Consider the following 19,628-nt stretch of genomic DNA (forward strand, 5'->3'; position numbering starts at 1 on the left):
TTGACGGTAAATTTGTAATCATAGCCAATTAAATTAATCCAAGCCATTAAAAAAATATATATAAACCAAAAAAACCTATAGAAAAGACGTGATTTTTTTTCTTTATTCTTTTTCCTTGTGGATAAAACGAGGGGTGATAATCAGGTTCGTTCGGACGAATTATGGGGCCGTAAATAAGTGGGTTTTGGTCGACGTTACGGTTTCTCGTAACGCCTCCCTTAATAACGATTTCAGCGATTTTAGATAAAACGAGGGAGCTTACCAACAATTTTGCTCTTTCAAACTTGCAGTATCCAGGATTTTTCCACCCTTTTCTCTGTATTGAACGATTACACTTGCTCCTAACAACACCGCTGGTAGTCCCCAAGCAAACACAGAGTATCTAAAAGAATTACAAAACATATATATAATTTTAGAATAATTATTGGTATTTATAGGTTTATATAACATTCAATTTTCCAACAAAGCTTGTTTATTCATGTATAAACTATAAGGATTGTGCTATATTGGGCAAGTTTACGATCGGTTTATCTACAGTATAGTAGCTAATCGAACGCATAGAGAAGGGCTTTTGTAACAACCTCTCCCGCTTGTAATGCTCACTTCCGGTCGATCGATGTTTCTCCTCAACCGCAAAACGGGGGGATGTTGTAGTTTCGTCGTTTTGCCGTTAGTGTAATACCAGGAAAATCATTTTCAGGGTTTTAGATCTTTCTCGCTCGTACTAAAATTAAACTTTCCATCCAAGTCAAGTTGTAATTTAGTGTACGGTCTGAATATAAACATAATGACAAGCAAACGTGTCTCCAACGTCTACTGACGTAAACATAGAAACGAATCTACGAGTTCTATGTTGGACTTTGTATACGAGAGCTACGATTTAATATGCGCCGGTGCCCCGGACCGTGAATAATTTTGCGATGCCAGCCAATTTGGTTGGCTGTAAATTTACGAGCTCGTAATTTCCCTCGACCGATGAGAATGAGATAGTGAATAAAAACGAATTTTAGGTCAATTATATTATGTGACAAATTTAATATTATTTATTACATATACAGTAAAACCTCGATATAACGAACTAATACGGGGAAAGGAGTGTTCGTTATAGCCAAAAGTCCGTTATATGAAAAATTTTTAATTTATACTTTAAACTGTTTTAATGAATAATTTAATGCACATAAAGTGTGTTCAGTCTACGTGGGTTTATATTTATAGCAAGAACGGTCGAATCTCAGAGGGCTGCTACATCCCGGGAACAGGTGCACAGCTCGAAGGCCCGTTCGTGACGTCACGTACAGGTACAACTACATTTTCACACTTTGAATTAGCAAATGCTTAGTTTATTCTATTCGTGTTTTCTAATGTTGTTAGTTTGAGACTTGGAACTAATAATAATAAGCGTTTTATTGTTTCTTTATCTTTACAATTTTCTCTTTCCTAATATAATACAATACAATCTATATGTTACTCGCAATACCCGAATTTGGACATTGTCCAAAATTTTTAAATACAACGCGTTGTGGGTATTTAGGTTTACTCAATAGCCGAAATTAACCAATTTTGCACATTGTGGACACCAAAAAGTACCTAGAAAGCGTTGTGACTATTTGGCGTTTACTCAACACGCCAAAAAGTATCCACAATGCTATGTGAGTATTTCACGGTTGCTCACAACACGTTGTGGCTATTCAATATTTACTCAATTTGTAAACATTGTCCAAAATTTTTACATACAACGCGTTGTGGGTATTTAGGTTTACTCAATAGCCGAAATTAACCAATTTTGCACATTGTGGACACCAAAAAGTACCTAGAAAGCGTTGTGACTATTTGGCGTTTACTCAACACACCAAAAAGTATCCACAATGCTATGTGAGTATTTCACGGTTGCTCACAACACGTTGTGGCTATTCAATGTTTACTCAATTTGTAAACCATCGTAGGTAAAGTGCTCTTTCTAATCGAGGTACAACAAAAGTTTATTAAGATAAAATGGTCTCTTATTGAATTATAGCGATATGCCAAATTTTTATTTCTCCAAGAAAAGAAAATTTTAAATGTTCTGGTAAGGCTACTCCTTGAAGAGTTGGCTCCACAAGGAAAAATAAGAAGATCGCTTCTACAGAAAATATTTTATGTAAATGTTATATATATGTAAATGTAAATGCTTGTAGAAATAAATCGTGTTCGTATTTAAAATAATTGCTTAAGTGTAATTCTAAATACCATGTAAAACATTCCAACAGTAAACCATGTAAAAATAAATAAACATGTTAATATAGCACTTATTTCTTTTTAATTTTTATAATAAAAAAAAAATTTTAAATTAAACAATAATAGGTAAAAAGAAAACGATTTATATGTCCACAATCGAATGTGGCTAAATATTGAGTACAGGTGTCCCAATTTTGATGTCCGCATAGGCTATCTCCGAAACTAAAAGAGATAGGAAAAAAGTAGCTTACATGTCATGATCTCGTTTTTCCAGAAAATGCTAATGCCGAAAACTCCGAACAGCTATCGTCTTTTGTTTTCGCCCTATCGGCAAAAACTGAAAATTTTGCGAAAACGACAATCGCGAATATCTCACTTATTATCAACGATAGAGTATTATAAATAAAACATTATATGGGCAACTTTTTACGAAGAATTCAGTGGTGTAGGAAGAATTTTTTTCCCATCTTTTATTTTCGAGATTTTAAGCGTAACTTTATTTTTTTAAATGGAAACCATAGTTGGCTATGACCTAAAATAATTTGTTATTTTCTTCTGATAACAAATATATATAGTTTGTGGGGTATATTTCTTATAGTTATTGAATAATTAACAAAAATTCATTTTGTTCTATCTAAAACTAATGTATGTATTTAAAAGTTAATGTTGCTATGGTGATAACCATACATACTATGATGGAACATAATGTATCAATTGTTTTTGTTCTTTCTGAAACTATTGTATGTATTTAAAACTATTACCAAAGTTTGTAGCAGTATTTAAAAATTCACTAACAACTCTGGCATTATGTGCTGGTGCTCCGTCATATTGAAAATATATCATTTGTGACATACAGGGTGCCCATTATATATGGAATATAGTATATATCTTGGTAGGTATCAACTTTATAAAAAAACATTTTATACAAAACTTGTTTAATATTTTATTTGCCATAATAAGACTGCATTTAATTGTTTTTAATTCAGAAAACAGATGAATAACGAATAATAATAAAATTTTTTTAAATGGCAAAGTATTCTTTCTTTAGGCTCATTTGAGAGAGATTACTTTTCTCTTTACGATGGCGTAAAATGTTTGTATCCTTACATCAGAAAATTTTTGAGAAAAATGGAAAAATTGTTTATTAATAAAAATTAATCAATAACATTAATCTAGATATCCGAGATCGTCAAATACCTCCAATTATTATTGTAAATTAAATTTACATACAAAATAAAACAAATAAACGAAAAATTAGTGTACATCTCCAATAATTCGAGGTACTTCGAGGTACTTGACGATCTCGGATATCTAGATTAATGTTATTAGTTAAATTTTCTCAATAAACAATTTTTACATTATTTTCAAAAATCTTCTGATATAAGGGTACTACAATTTTACGTCATCGTAAAGAGAAAAAAAATCATTGTTAAATGAGCCTAACAAAAGGGTACATTGCCATTTAAAAAACTTCAAGTGTATTCGTTGCTCATTTGTTTTCTGAAATAAAAACAATTGAATGCTTTCTTATTATGGTAAATAAAATATTAAACAACTTTTGTATAAAATGTTTTTTTATAAAGTTGGTACCTACCAAGATATATACTATATTCCATACATAATGGGCACCCTGTATTTAGTGGCAAATTGTCGACCAAAGGCTCAATGTGCTGCCTTAATATATTGAGGTATTTACCTTAGTTTAAGTTTTTATGGTAGATACTATATGCCAAAATTCTATTATCTAAAAGGGCACACCATACATTGAACCCTAATCTTCTTTGAACACTCAGAGACTTCATCAGTCCAGATGACATTTTGAACAAACAGCAGATTATTTAATTTTTCTAAATATCATCTACAAAATTCTAGTCTTAGATTGACATCTCCGGCACGTAAATAATGAGTTAACTCCGTTTTGTATGGTTTATACTTATTTTTCTTTCACATTCGGGAGCAGCGGCTTTTGGGTCACATGTCTTGTTCAATTTCTCTGCAAGATGTTGATGGATTTATCGCAAGTGAAGCCAACACATTGACTTCATCCTCTTGCTAAAATCTATTAAATTTTCTTCTAACTGGCTGAAGGTTCTTACGTGCGGTTATCTTCTTTCCAGATACCTTGTGAAATATAATTCCGCGGCTAACGTCGCATTCTCATTTGATAACATATAGCATTCCATCATGTTACAGTTTTCATAATTTTCGGAATTCATTGTAAAGTTTTGTTACACTTTGACACTTAACATCCTGGTGCTTTATACCAGCACATAATGCCAGAGTTGTTATCGAATTTTTAAATACAACCTTAAGCAATTATTTGATACATTATGTGCCATCATAGTATGTATGGTTATCACCATAGTAACATAACTTTTAAATACATACATTAGTTTTAGATAGAACAAAATGAATTGTTGTTAATTATTCAAAAACTATAAGAAATATACCCCACAAACTATATATATTTGTTATCAGAAGAAAATAACAAATTATTTTAGATCATAGCCAACTATGGTTTCCATTTAAAAAAATAAAGTTACCTCTAAAATCTCGAAAATAAAAGATGGGAAAAAAATTCTACCTACGCCACTGAATTCTACGTAAAAAGTTGCCCATATAATGTTTTATTTATAATACTCCATCTTTGATAATAAGATATTTGCGAATGTCTTTTTCGCAAAATTTTCAGTTTTTGCCGATAGGGCGAAAACAAAAGACGATAGCTATTCGGAGTTTTCGGCATTAGCATTTTCTCGAAAAACGAGATCATGACATGTAAGCTACTTTTTTTCTATCTCTTTCAGTTTCGGAGATAGCCTATGCGGACATCGAAATTGGGACAGCCTGTACAATTAAACAAATTTTGCACTTAAAGGTGAAATGTGTTTATTATTACTCTACCGGTTTCGCTCCTTTCAGAGCATCCTCAGGAGTTCCTAAAGTTGTAAATTAGTTATTATTACAACATTTTCTATCATAATATAATTTTCTAAAACATTTTAACTTCCGTCAATTCAGTTTTTGAAAATCTAAACATGCTATGTGATATTTTGTTAAAGTAATTCACTATTAATAATAAAATTAGTAAATGTTAATTCTTAAACATACGTAAATTACCTTTTATTATATTTTAAGTTATGTTGAAGCTGTCAATGGTATATTTTCTATTGTAATGTTGGTAATCTGTCAGATGAAGAATAGAAATATGACATCAATAAGAGAGAATTTAACAACACATAAATTTCATGAAAGAGTTACAAATATGTCAAAGACACAGTTTAATCAAAACGAATTGAATTTGCTAGAAAAAGGACTGAAATATTGTCAGTTGCGAGAGGATTGCCAAAGAAAGAAGAAATACACAAAACCTTACAACAAATACTAATGAAAGAAGAAACTAAAATAACAAAAAGGAAGAAAAAGAACAACGAAAAAACGGAAAAGAAAAGGAAGTGTGAAGAAAAAACATTGAAAACCATCAAAGCAAAAATAGAAAAAAATAACTTAATCTTTACTAAAGGCGATAAAAACGCAGGTTTAGTCATTTTAGATAAAGTAAATTATATAGAAATAACCGAAAAATTCCTTAACGATAACAATTTCATAAAAACCTTAAAAAACCCTACGAACTCCTTCCATGAAAAAGTCAAAAAAATAATAAACAATAGTAAAACTACTTTAACGAAATACGGCAGAAATGTAAGATCAATCATCCCAATGAACCCGAAAGTACCTAGATTGTATGCATTGCCTAAGCTGCATAAACAGAACATACCCAATAATAAGACCAAGTATACCAGAGCCAATAATAACCAGCATCGACTCAAGTATTTACAAAATATCAACATTTCTAATAGACATTTTCAAAACAAATATTAACGTCAAACCAACACACACTATTCGGAATAGATCAGAAATAATAACAGAATTGAGCACAATGTCACTGCCAAAAGTTTTTACTATACTGTCCTTTGACATCGTCAACCTGTATACCAACATCCCCACCAAACAAACATTGAACATTATTAAAGACATTCTATCACATAACATAGCAGACCTAAATGATCGTAATAACATATTCAACGTATTTGAGATCAGTTTACAACAAAATTTTGCAAATTCGACAATAATATATATTCATACGAAGAGGGTTTGCCAATAGGGTCTCCATTAAGCAGTTTAATTTCTGACATATTTCTAAATGAAATGGAAACTAAACTCATAATTAATAAAGATAATAATCCATATTTTGATAACATAAAATTTTGGAAAAGGTATGTAGATGACGTACTAGTCATTGTTAAATATATTAACAACTACACAACAAGATACAATTTACGATAGAACTAGAGAAAAATAACGAAACAAACTACCTAGACATAAATATAAAAAGAACACAGAATGACAATTTTATATTTAACACATATAGAAGACCTGTGTGGGTCTTCAGATACAGTCATACCCTACGACTCATATCACTGTAACGCACATAAACTGGCTGCCTTTAGATCACACATATATAGAGCATAAACCATTTAGACCACCGAAATAAATACAATCTACCAAATTGCGAAAAATAATAACTTCCCAACTTCCATAATAAATGATATTATAAACAAACAACAGAAAATGATTAATTGTACTACACTAACGAATCAACATAATGAAGATCAAGGTATTTATTATAGAGCTATAACATTCCAAGGCAACATATCCAACAAAATAAAACAGAGCTTAAAACAATATAATATAAATCTTAATTTCAAACCAAATAAAACATTAGAAAGAATGCTTATAAACAACAAAGACAAAATAAATAAACTGGACGCCAATGGTGTATACATACTGGAGTGTGACACTTGTAAAGCTGCGTACATTGGAGAAACAGGCAGAAGCCTTAGAAAAAGAATAAGAGAACATAAACACGAAAATAACTCCAACTTCGGAAATCACTTAACATTTAATTCAAAACATGAATTTGACGAAGATAAAAATTCCAGAATCCTTCATCACATCAATAAAGGTTACTATTTAGAAATAATGGAAAACTATGAAATTAATAAATTCCTGAACAACTGCCCAGATGTAACATGCCTAAACGAACAGATTATACCTACAAGAAGACCACTATGTCCCTCAAAAGTGGCTCACCCCCATATTTTTTTTTTATTATTAGTGATATAAGAAAACCATTTGGAATGCATATATACCTGTATACAGTGCTAGCGTAAAGTAACCCCCCCCCCTTTTTAACTTCCGAACAGATTGAGATATCAATATGAGCAAAAAAATGTCAGGTTCTATATTTTATCAGCACAAATATTTTCTTATGGAAAATTTTGCTATCACTTTTAGTTTTTCCGGAAAATGGATCCACTTTGTTTTTTTTAAATGGAACACCCAGTATATTATGGTATCTTCCGAAAGATGAAACCAATACAAATCCAACGGTACTTCACAATCAAATACCGGTTTATTAGTTTTTCGCATAAAAATTAAACAAAATGCGGAATTTTGCCGGAAAAACCAACGTATCTTCGTTGACTACCTGTCGAAATGCAATCGGCCAGTTAAATGGTGAACGGTAGGTTAACGGTAGGTATACGCTCGAGCTAAGACGGATTTACCTCGGTCCATAGCCGAATTATGATTGATTTTTTCAAAAAATGTTTCAGATAAAAGTTGAATCGAATCATATTATACATATTTTAAAATTATTTTCAGTAATGGCGGCCTTCCGCTTCTACCGGAAAAGGATATCAACTTTGTTATTTTAAATGGAACAGCCTGTATATTATTGCATTTTTGGATTCTTTGTGAAATTTCAATGGTACTTTGATAAGGATGACTTAGGTCTAACTGGTATCGTTTTTGAATTATATGACGATATTCGAAAAAAATTACATTTGCAGCGTCTTGTAAATTTGGTAATATTACCGAAACTGTGAAAGCTAGAAAGATTTGGTTTTCTGTTTTGAATTAACAATAAAAGAACACACGTTTGCTAATAGAAAATTATGCATTTATATTATAGAGTTCTTAAGTAGGGATCTGTAATTTTCGAACTTTTTACTCATGGATAACTTAATTTTTTTTAATGGAACAATATACCAGTTTTTGCATAACTGGTTGTAAAATTTAATTTTCTTTCAGTTTTATACAAGTATCATGGTGTCTATTTTTAACGGTTTTGCGAAGTAGGCTTAGGACTGGTAAATTGGAAGGTGGTCGACACTTTGCAATACTATTAAAAGTTGAAGTAGGCTTGGAAAACAAACTAGGTAAACTGTCATTGGTGTTCCACGCAGTAGAACTGGTTTTCAACGTATTATTTGTTAACATAATAATTAAAAATGTCACTTACGCGGAAAGAATTAGTAGATATAGTTTTCGTCCTCGGCGAATGTAACAAGAACGCTTTGTTAGCGTCAAGAGTTTACGCACAACAATATCCAAATAGAAGGCATCCAAATAGGAGGGCATTTCTGTCCTTGCTGGAAAGATTTACAAATACTGGATCCGTAAAACGTATTAAGCGCAACCAAACCAGTTGCACGTATTGTTAGCTGTGCAAGAAAATGCAGAATCTAGTGTGTGTGAAATAAGTAGGAGGACAAACATCAGTAAATCTTCGGTATACAGGATTTTAAGAAAACATAATTATCGTCCGTATCGAATCCAGTTGCACCAGGAAATTACTGAAGGCGATTTCGAAAGCAGGCTGTTATTCTGTCAGTGGGCAATTGAAAGAACTAATCTTGATGCGAATTTTTTCGAACAAGTGATGTTTTCGGATGAAACCGGATGTCGAGATCATGACATGTAAACTACTTTTTTTCTATCTCTTTTAGTTTTGGAGATAGCCTATGCGGACAACGAAATTGGGACACCCTGTACAGATGGTCAGTCAACGTGTGGGCAGGTGTCATTGGAACGCATATCATAAGCCCTTTCTTTCATAATCAACGTTTGACGGGTAGGATTTATTTAGAATTTTTAGAAAATAATTTGGGCGTTCTGTTGGAAAATATTTCACTGGCTATTCGTCAGTGGATGTGGTTCCAACAATATGGTGCTCCACCACACAATATCGCCCAAGTACGTCGATATTTGGATGTGTCCTTTACGGACCGTTGGATAGGACGAGGAGGACATGTCACATGGCCTTGCGATTTCATTTTATGGTGTTTCATTAAAAGCAAGGTTTACGACTCATAAGCCTCATAAATTATGAGACATCACCAACTACTCCTGACGATATGGTGTCAAAGCATTGTAACAGCTTTTCAAGAAATCACACCAGAAATGCTCAGAAATGTTCAAAACTCCTAACAAAAACGATTTCTATTATGTAGTGAACAAAACGGACAATATTTTGAACATTTGATGCAATAGTGGTCTTGTTGTGTTTTGTTGGCCACTTTTTAAGCATTCCAGTAATATTTCTGCTAGTCCCAAGCCTGATAAAATGCGAGGGAAAGGTGGCCGGCGATGCGAAATAAGTATCTATCGTTAAAAACTGAAAAATCTTGAATATCTCCAACCGTTCAAGATAGACACCATGATACCTGTATAAAACTGAAAGGAAATTAAATTTTACATCCAGTTATGCAAAAACTGGTATACTCTTCCACTTAAAAAAATTAAGTTATCCATGATAATAATAATTGCATAATTTTCTATTAGCAAACGTGTGCTCTTTTATTGTTAATCCAAAACAGAAAACCAAATCTTTCTAGCTTTCACAGTTTCGGCAATATTGCCAAATTTATAAGACACTGCAATTTTTTTCGAAAATCGTCATAGAAATCAAAAACGATACCAGTTAGAGCTACGGTATCCTTAACAAACTACCATTAAAATTTCACAAAGAATTCAAAAATGCAATAATATACAGGATGTTCCATTTAAAACAACAAAGTTTATATCCATTTCCGGTAGAAGTGGAAGTCCGCTATTACGCTAAAATATGTACAGGGTCAGCCAAACTCGACGCCCCAACTTTTCTATGGGAAGCAGGTAAAATTTTCGAAAAAAAAATTTATACCATTTTAAATAGTATCTTCTCAGCTTTAAGAAACATCAGGCGTTACAAATTTTGGACGACGACGCTAGGCGTCGCGACGTACCCAAATTGATTTTTTCAACGAACACATTTTTTTCGGTTTAGGAATAGGATGCCTATATAATTCTATGCAATGTTGGATAAGAATGTTTTTTTATATCTCTAATAGTTTTTAATATATAGCGGGATATGTAAATTAATATTGACGAGCATCATTATAGTAATTCTTCCATCATAGGTAGCCATGGACTAAAAATTTACTAATATAAAATAATAATATAATAGATCAGGAAGTTGGTTTCCAAAACATTTTAATAAAGTGGATAGTAACAAAATAACAACGAAATAAAAGTATAGAACAATTTGTTGAGACAATCATCAAATTTTTTTAAAACTTAAATCAATAAATTTTGATTTTAATAAATTAAAACAACAGAAACAGAATATGTTGCACCTACAAAGTGTGCTCAAGCTGACCGCCATTCGCCGCCAAACAGTGCTGAAACCGGCTTCTCACTTCATTATGAGTAACTTTTCTAAGAGTATCACGACTTATCGTATTACAAGCATCACGAATTTTTTGTTTAAGATGTTCAACGTTGTTTGTGAGAGTACTGTATACAATGTTCTTGATTGTGCCCCATAAAAAGAAGTCCAGGCAGCTTAAGTCTGGTGACTTAGCTGGCCAACGCACTGGACCAGATCTTCCTATCCATCTCTCAGGATATACGCGGTTCATATATTGCGTAACAATTGCAGAATTGTGATAGGGTGCTCCATCCATTTGAAACCATACATTTTTCTGCATGAGAGGTATATCTTGCAATAAATCGGGCACTTCATTTTCTAAGAAATGGAGAAAGATTGGTCCAGTAAAATTGTAATCGAAAAAATATGGACCCACTAAATATCGATCGATTATGCCGCACCATACATTAATTCCAAAGTGGCCTTGATTTTCGACTTCATTAATCACATTAGGATTTTCAGTGGCCCAGTATCTTTCATTCTGCCTATTTGGAAGCCCATTACTTACAAATCGACTCTCATCAGTCCATAAAATGTTCCTATATATCCTTCTATTGTAGTCTTCCAATATGGCCATATCCGCTAAAAAATCTATGCGTTTATTACGGTTATCTTCATTTAAAAGCTGCAAGTTCTTCAATTTGTATGCAAAATATCCGTTCTTCTTAAGTATTCGACGTATGGAGGAATAGGAAATATTTAATTGTTGACTTGCCATATTAACAGATGCTCTAGGATTATCTTCAAAAAACTGACAAACTTCAGCTACGACGCCATCATTGCATACGGTTTTTTTAATAGGAACATGTTTCCTACAGGAAAACGCGTCTGTATTTTTTCTTAAATTTTGTTCCAATCGAGTAAAAAACTTGTGGTCCGGAACAGCGCGGTCTGAATACTTTTCGCGATAAAGTCGGACAGCTGCCCTTGAATTACGGCGAGCTTCACCGTAAATTAAAAGTATGTCAACCTTTTCCTGGTGATTTGCCATTTCTAAGAAACAAATGCAAGACTATTTGACACTGAGTCAAATTAAGAAATGTTCAGACATTTTCAATCCATGGCTACCTGTGATGGAAGAATTGCTAGAATAATGCTCGTCAATATTAATTTACGTATCCCGCTGTATATAAAAAACTATTACAGATATAAAAAAACTTTTTTATTCAATATTGCTAAAAATTATATGGGCATCCTATTTCTAAACAGAAAAAAATGTGATCGTTGAAAAAATAAATTTGTAAGCGTCGCGACGCATAGCGTCGCCGTCCAAAATTTGTAACGTCTGATGTTTTTTAAAGCTGAGAAGATACTATTTAAAATGATATAAATTTTTTTTTCGAAAATTTTACCTGTTTCCCATAAAAGAGGTGGGGCGTCGAGTTTGGGTGACCCTGTACAATAAGATTCGATTCAACTTTTATTTGAAACATTTTTTGAAAACCTCAATTTTAATTCGGCTATGGACGGAGGCAACTTAGGCGGGACACCTGTATATGTATAAAATAGAAACCAGTTGAAAAGTACAAAATGAAACTCTAGATAATTTTCTTCAAAAATTTTTACACGAAACATCATTTTAACTCTAGTATTTGTGATTAAATTTATGCCACGACTTACAGAAACATCCTGTATAATCGTAAAACGACTGACCAAGCGGATTCTGTGCTTGTGATGGCTGTCATCAGTGTTCTGTGATAAAAAGAGATAGGCACCAAACAATTTTCAATAGTTTGAGAGTGTCTATTCTGAAAAGTCATATTTTTAGAGAGATAAAAACGAAAATCGCGTTTTTCTCAACATTGTTCATTTGCCGCTTAGTCAAGTGATGCATAACACGGTCCAGTTATGATATAATAATTGTAAAAAAGCCCGACAAATGCGAAACCCCTGCAGACTTTTGTTTCAAAAACTGCAATAACTTGTGTGAACTCTGCAATTATATTGCAATAATTAAATGTGCTTGGTGTCTGACATCAATGTACAGCAGCACTTCTTTGTGGCAACAAACGGCAACTCTCTACATTACTGTACTAATTTTAAAGTATAGGTCAAAAGCACCCTAATGGCAAGAAAGGTTTGATTGATACATGAATCGCTACTTGTAGTGATCAGTTTTCATGATTCGTTACTATTAGGGGTAGTTTTTGATATGAACCGTTTTTCTAGAAATCCGCCTTAAAATTATCGTTATTCTTAAATTTTTTAAAATTCGTCGCAAGTTTTAACAAGGAAAAGGGGCAGATATACAAGTCTAATATTTTTCCATACACTACTTGTGCCAAGTTTCAAGAAAATCGCCGTATGGCACTTCCCTAGTGTTACTTGTAAGTATAAGGTAAGCAACTATTATTTCACACATTGAGTTATCAAATGCTTAATTTAGTTTATTCGTTATTTGTAATGTTGTTATTTTAAAACTTAAGGTTCATAATATAAAATAAAAATCGAGGTTTTACTGCATTTGTTATAACTTTTTAAAAAACTGTCTCGGTCCACTTAATTTTGCTTGACATGCCACACAAGGGTGAATTTATTGTAACGTTGCGGGTACAATGCAGATAACTCCCGAGAGGAAGTATTCGAAACGAACGTTCTATTCTACCCTTTAAGTGGCTCACCCAACTCTTTCATCTGAAACCGAGAAACGGTTTTCGCGAAGCGCAAACTTTCCGTTATTCTCAACATCTCATTGTAAGTTTTCTCTCTTTTAAAAACGCGATGAAACATCGACAACTAAACCCGAAACAAAGAGAATTATCAACGCCTCAGTTTAATCGTTTTCTCTTTTGGAAGTAATTGCCGGCAATTTTAGCGGAGAATTCCAGTCTCCCATTTTCCTTTCTTCTCATCCTCAGCATCGCTTATATTTAATTGCACCACATTTTCGACGAAGAAGCGGGCGGTTAATGCCATATTGCCTCCTCCCCCTACCTATTCATCCTGACAAATTAAACGATAAAGTGGCTCTCGTCGACGCGGAAGCCAAAGGGTTAAAGCGTTAATTTAATTGAAGGTAACAGCTGGGGAGGGTTCTTAGGTTTATCACTTTGGTATATAAAAGGTAAAACACCGGATGGACTTTACTAGCAATTAACTTTAATATTGGGGAGTGGATGTCGTGTCGAGTTTTGATGGACACGGCCAATTACGGAATACAATAAACTGAGGAGTGCCGCACTTACCGCAGAAATCGTTTTCCGATGGAGTTGTCCGTGATGGGCGTTAGGTGCAGATTTGTACTAAATTGAGTGTACATGTGATGTGCCATTACTAACATCCAACATAGAACGCATGACCGGATGTATTGCAATGAAAATGCCAAAGCTATACATAATTCAGGATCCTGAAACAAAAACAAAATCTAATAACTTCATCAAAAAATGCACTCTCAATATCGCGTCACACATTGCCGCAAATAATTAATGTAGTTATTTAAATTCAAGCAAAAATCGTTGTCTACCTCATCCCCTTCTCCAGATGGTTTAGATCCCACAACGTAGAAGCCATAAATCACAGGACCAATAATGACGCAGCATCTCCGGTGGGATTGGAAAGCGCTTTACGCTGAAAGACGCGTCCTTATCCCGGAAATATATTGCCCTATTTTCGATTTTATGTCCCCGAATTAACGTCACATCGAAAGGTATCCAGTTTGATGAGAGAGAACACACGGTAAATCGAAAATTATTCGTGATCAATAGATCTAAAGCCAAGATAACGACGAGCCCTTTGACGATGGAAATATTGACGCACCCCGAGGGGTTCAATTTGCTCCTTTTGACGCTAACGTTCTCATTACGTTATTAGATTTTTGTTCACAGCACACACGCGTTTTAAAAATGTTCCATGGTTTCATAGCTTGATATACCTCAACGAGGGGAGCTTTTCAAACGTGCTTTGTAAGCGCGAGCTTGCAAAACGGTAATCTTGTATTCGCGGATAAAAACCAGCCTCCATTATCGTAATCTACCAGCGAATGCTTATAGCAGCAATCCTTTTTGTGATTAAAAAGATTACTACTCGTATGAACACGAATAGAGGTACTTACTGGAATTACAGGGTTTCATTACGTGATTGAATTACTAGGAATTACTTACACTTCTGTAGTTCAAGTGGTTTGTAGAGAAATTTATCTTTGAAAAAGAAAATACCTACTAATAGATTTTTTAAGCAATTTTTTATTGTTTTAATTATTTTTAATTTATTGTTAACAAAAATGTCATTGTTGTAAAATATCATTGTAAATGTTTAAGTTGCACACTCTAGAGATTATTAAATTTAGTGAAGGATTATAATGTTCGTACTGGGAGTTGATTTCCGCGCGCGCACTTTGGGGAAATGGATAATTCTATTTATGCGCGGAGGTGACGTAAAGCAACGGCAACAACCACTTGTTGGCCGCACACTTTAACTTCTTGGTCTGCGTACACGTTAAGTGGGCGCATGCAGCGAGTAGTATTGCTGTATTAGAGCACTTATGTCAGAAATTTCCTCGTAGTTTCCGGAAAACTGTCCTTAATTGGATGAAGTATGAGAGCTTTTGACGTATACAGTTACCATAATTATAGTGTAGCCAGCTACAACTTGATATGTTTGAAAATGTTATATTAAAAAATTATTATGGGTCATAATTTAATACTTCATGAATTAATTAAAACGAAATACAATTAAATTAAATAAAAATAATATTGTTTATCGCCCACCGGCAGCAAAACAATACTCTATGCTATCCATTTGCGGCAGCAAAATGACACTTTGTGCTACTGTCCAGTAAAGTGTGCATTTAATTCATTTGTTTTACTTTACCTGCCGCATATGCGGCATGTATCTTTGAAATGGTTTTATAGCTATTAACATACCGAGAAATGTTATGACATTTATTACAGCCGCAGATGTCAGGTTGAAATCCGAGCTCGAAGAGCGAGGATTTTAAGACATCTAAGGCTGTAATGTGTCATAACATCGAGGTTTGTTCAATAGTTTATCGGTTTCAGGCGACCACCTTCGCATTTTGATGACTTTAATGCGAACAATAGTAAATCAAAAATTCATTTGCAACGTTTTCCGTAAAAGTCAAAGTCGTTATACAAGTTGGTTGCTAGGTAGTCACAAAGATGTTTATTTATCAACAAATATAAATTTTTTTTTAAATTCAATAATTTGTAAAATGTGCGACGTTAATTTACCTAAACTAACTAATGCATCACACTTTTTCGGGTTGTTCTAATTGCACGGTGAACATAAATAATTACTATTATTAAAAGTAGCATTAGGTTTCTGTTCCATTGTTACTTAAAATTTTCATAATAAAGGTTTATTAAATATGTTGCTTCTTTTCCTGTATTGTAAAAATATAACATTACTAATATGTCATTTTTACCTTACCGATATGTCATTTTTACATTCCTAATACAGTTATAACGTACATTACAAACCAACTTTTGTGAATGTTAAGAACCTTCTTACAGCCTGAAACCGGTAAACAAATTAACAGTCACGACAAATTAGAGTCGTATTAGAATTTCTCAATATTGTAGAAAAATTAGAATTTGTGAATGACTTTATAACATGGTTTTCTATATACATATTTATTTTATAAATTTGGCATGTTTTTATTATTATTGTCATTTACAGGTCAAAATAGTATTTGCTTTCCGCAGATAATAATAATATGTTAGTATATAAAATAAGGTCCTACATTTCTCTATGATGATAAAGATATACAGGTGTCCGGAAATTGCGTCTATGTATTTAAAGTGGTGATTCTACATCAAAAATTATGAAGAAAAGTTTATATAAAGTCCGGTCCGAAAATGCTTCCTAACGCGCTACAGCCCTTTAAAGATAGCACTCAAAAAGTACTCTTTTAGCGTTATCTCAAAAACGGCAAGGTTTAGAATGCCGAAATTTGGTGTACAGAAAATTCAAGAATCATCATGTGGCTTAAAAATAGACGATTTTTTTCAATCAATGTAAAATCAACGCAAAAAACACGTTAAAAAAAGAAAGTGCGGAAAAGTATAGAACATACCGAAAAAACACATTAAAGTTTCGATGTGACGACACATTTTGTGATTGCTTGTCATTAGATAGACTGTATGTCAATAGAGTCTGTGTTAATAATAGAATTAACACGTGTAAAACGTTAACGTTAACGTGTAAAATTAGAACTAACACTAGGCCTAGAACTAGAAACATACTTTCTAGATCTAGGTTTAGTGTTAGTTCTAGTTTTAATGCAATAAAAATATACAACACAGTGATATTTTATGCTAACTACCTACCACAGCCACTAGAACTAACGTTAGACCTAAAACTAGAAATATTCAGGTTCAGTCGTCTTAAGATACGTTTCTAGGTCTAGTGTTAGTTCTAGTTTTAGTGCAATAAAAATATGCAACATAGTGATATCTTATGATAACTAGCGCTATCTACCACTGTCACTACAACTAACATTAGACCTAGAACTAGAATCATTCAGGTTTTGTCGTCTTAAGAGATGCACGGCTAAACTCGAATATTTCTGGTTCTAGGTCTAGTGTTAGTTCTACTTTACTGTCAATAAAAATATACCAAAATCTAACGCTAAGCATATTTACAACTGGCACTAACACTAGACTGAAAACTAGAAAGATTCAGGTTTAGCCGCACGTCTCTTAAGACGGCTAAACCCGAATGATTCTAGTTCTAGGTCTTGTGTTAGTTCTAGTGATAGTGCTAGTGTAAAACTAGAACTAACACTAGACCTAGAACTCGCATAGCTAACCCAACCCTGCTTCATGCCCAACCCAATTGTTAATTAACCTAACTTTTACACAAAATTCTGAAATAAATCAGTAAATTAGGTGGATCCGAATGTAACGTTTAAAGAGGGGGGCTCTACCCCCTCTAAAAGGATATGTCGCATCTGGGTGAGAAAGCATCGAGTGTTGTAGCAGCAGTTTTTAAATCTGTAATGGAAGGGACACAGAAAGATATCATATTCACTCAACAGAAGAATAGTTTCAGTAAATAGTCTTCAACCAGTAGTATTGTAATCTCCAAGCACTTAGCAGTGTTTTGGCAGCAGTCTTCTGAAAGCATTAAATAGTCTTTGACAACCATATCTAGCTTTCTCGAAGCAATCAGTTTGGAGAAAGCTAGATAAACTAATAATAAACCAACAATATGTAGCAGTCTGAAAGTAGTTAATAGTCTTTTGGAAACAGTGTCTTGTCTTTCCAATTTTTTCTAGTAGTATATAGCGCTCTGAAAGCAGTAAGTAGTCCTATGGAGGCAGTATGTCGTCTTTCCAATCAGTTTGTAGTTGTCTTCTACAAACAGATTGTAATCTTTTCCACAAGTATCTAGCATTTTGCAAGTGGTAGGTACCTTTCTTGGAGAGCACATTTCTTCTTTCCAAGTAGTTATTAGTCTTTTTCAGCAGTATCTTACATTCTGGAAGCAGTAGGTAGCTTTTTGGAAAGCATATCTTTTTTCCAAACAATTATTAAAGTCTTTGAAAGCAATATGTAGTTTTGGAAGCAGTATTCCGCCTACCCAAGTAGGTCAAAACCTTTAACAGCAGTGTTTAGCGTTCTGGAAGCAATTGAAAACAGTATCTAGTCTTTTCCAAGTAAGCTGTGGTTTTTTTCTGCAGTATCTAACATTTTAGAAGCAGTAGGTAACTTTTTGAAATAGTATTTCCTGTTTCCTAGCAGTTTTTAGTCTCTTACTAACAGTATTTAATCTTCTGATAGCAATAATTAGTATTTTGCCTACAATATCTAGCTTTCAGGAACCAATAAGTTAAAGAGGGGGTAGGGCATCAGGTATAGATTTTAGGTTATTTTTAGTTTATAGATGGTAAACAACGACATTTTAGTCGTTGTGCGTTAAAAACCGTAACAGCCGATTTTAAATCGATTTACTTACCGATTTTTCGGTAAGTTTTACATTTTTCAGCACTTTCTTTTTTACTTGTAACGGCTTACTTGAGTGATTTCCCGTCAATTTTTAAGCGACATGATGATTCTTGAATTATACCGGGGGCGAGTTTAAGGTACCATATTTTTTATCTCTATTTTTCTACCATTTTAATTGCAAGAAATCATTTCTGCGTAAAAAAAATACATAAAAAAGGTACTACTTAAAAAATTGTCGGCAAAAGTAAAAGTACTAATTTTTTTTCTAAATATCCGAGTAGGCTTCTTTCACATTACAGTTTTTACTGTCAAACGATGAATAAAAAGCAGTTGTAACGTATTTTTGAATTCAAATTGCTATTAAAATTCTCAAAATAGTTGAATATTTATTCGAAGAGTATATCAATATAAATTTTATGTATAGTAAGGCTGATTGAAATGCTCAGGAAGCTCGGAGGTTGTATGCAGAAGCGTATCCGAACATATAACTTCCTTGTGAACAAACTTTCTCGTTAGTTCATAGAAGACTGTTTAAGACAGGATCTTTTAAACCTAATCGGGTGAATTGTGGAAGATCACGCTCCACCAGAAACGCAGATATTGAAGAAAGGATATTGGCTGCAGTAGACGAAAATCCTTTGGCCAGCACCAGAAGGTTGTCTGCTCAAGAAAACGTACCGAAAAGTGCCGTTTGGGGAACATTGCAGGAACAGCTACTGCATCCATATCACCTCCAAAACGTGGACGCTTTAAAACCTGTGGGTATGGAACCACGAGTACATTTTTTGTGAATGGATTGTGGAACATTTGGAGTAAGACTGAAACTTTCCAGATAGGATGAAGCTGGGTTTACTCGGGATGGCGTCATAAATTTTCACATCAGGCACGTTTGGGCGAATGAAAATCCATAT

General features: G+C 33.4%; 1 protein-coding gene across 1 annotated transcript in view; it reads right to left on the reverse strand.

Annotated features, from left to right (window-relative positions):
• Window positions 1–19,628, reverse strand: part of LOC111415113 (adhesion G protein-coupled receptor E2-like) — a 295,725-nt gene that overhangs the window by 35,337 nt on the left and 240,760 nt on the right. Inside the window, exons 4-5 of the mRNA XM_071196332.1 lie at window positions 13,996–14,156; window positions 263–382 (exon numbers count right to left, since the gene is read on the reverse strand). Of these exons, the coding sequence (XP_071052433.1) occupies window positions 263–382; window positions 13,996–14,156 (281 nt within the window). The remainder of the gene's footprint in view (window positions 1–262; window positions 383–13,995; window positions 14,157–19,628) is intronic.

The sequence above is a fragment of the Onthophagus taurus genome, chromosome 6 (assembly GCF_036711975.1).
Source record: "Onthophagus taurus isolate NC chromosome 6, IU_Otau_3.0, whole genome shotgun sequence".
Taxonomy (NCBI): domain Eukaryota; kingdom Metazoa; phylum Arthropoda; class Insecta; order Coleoptera; family Scarabaeidae; genus Onthophagus; species Onthophagus taurus.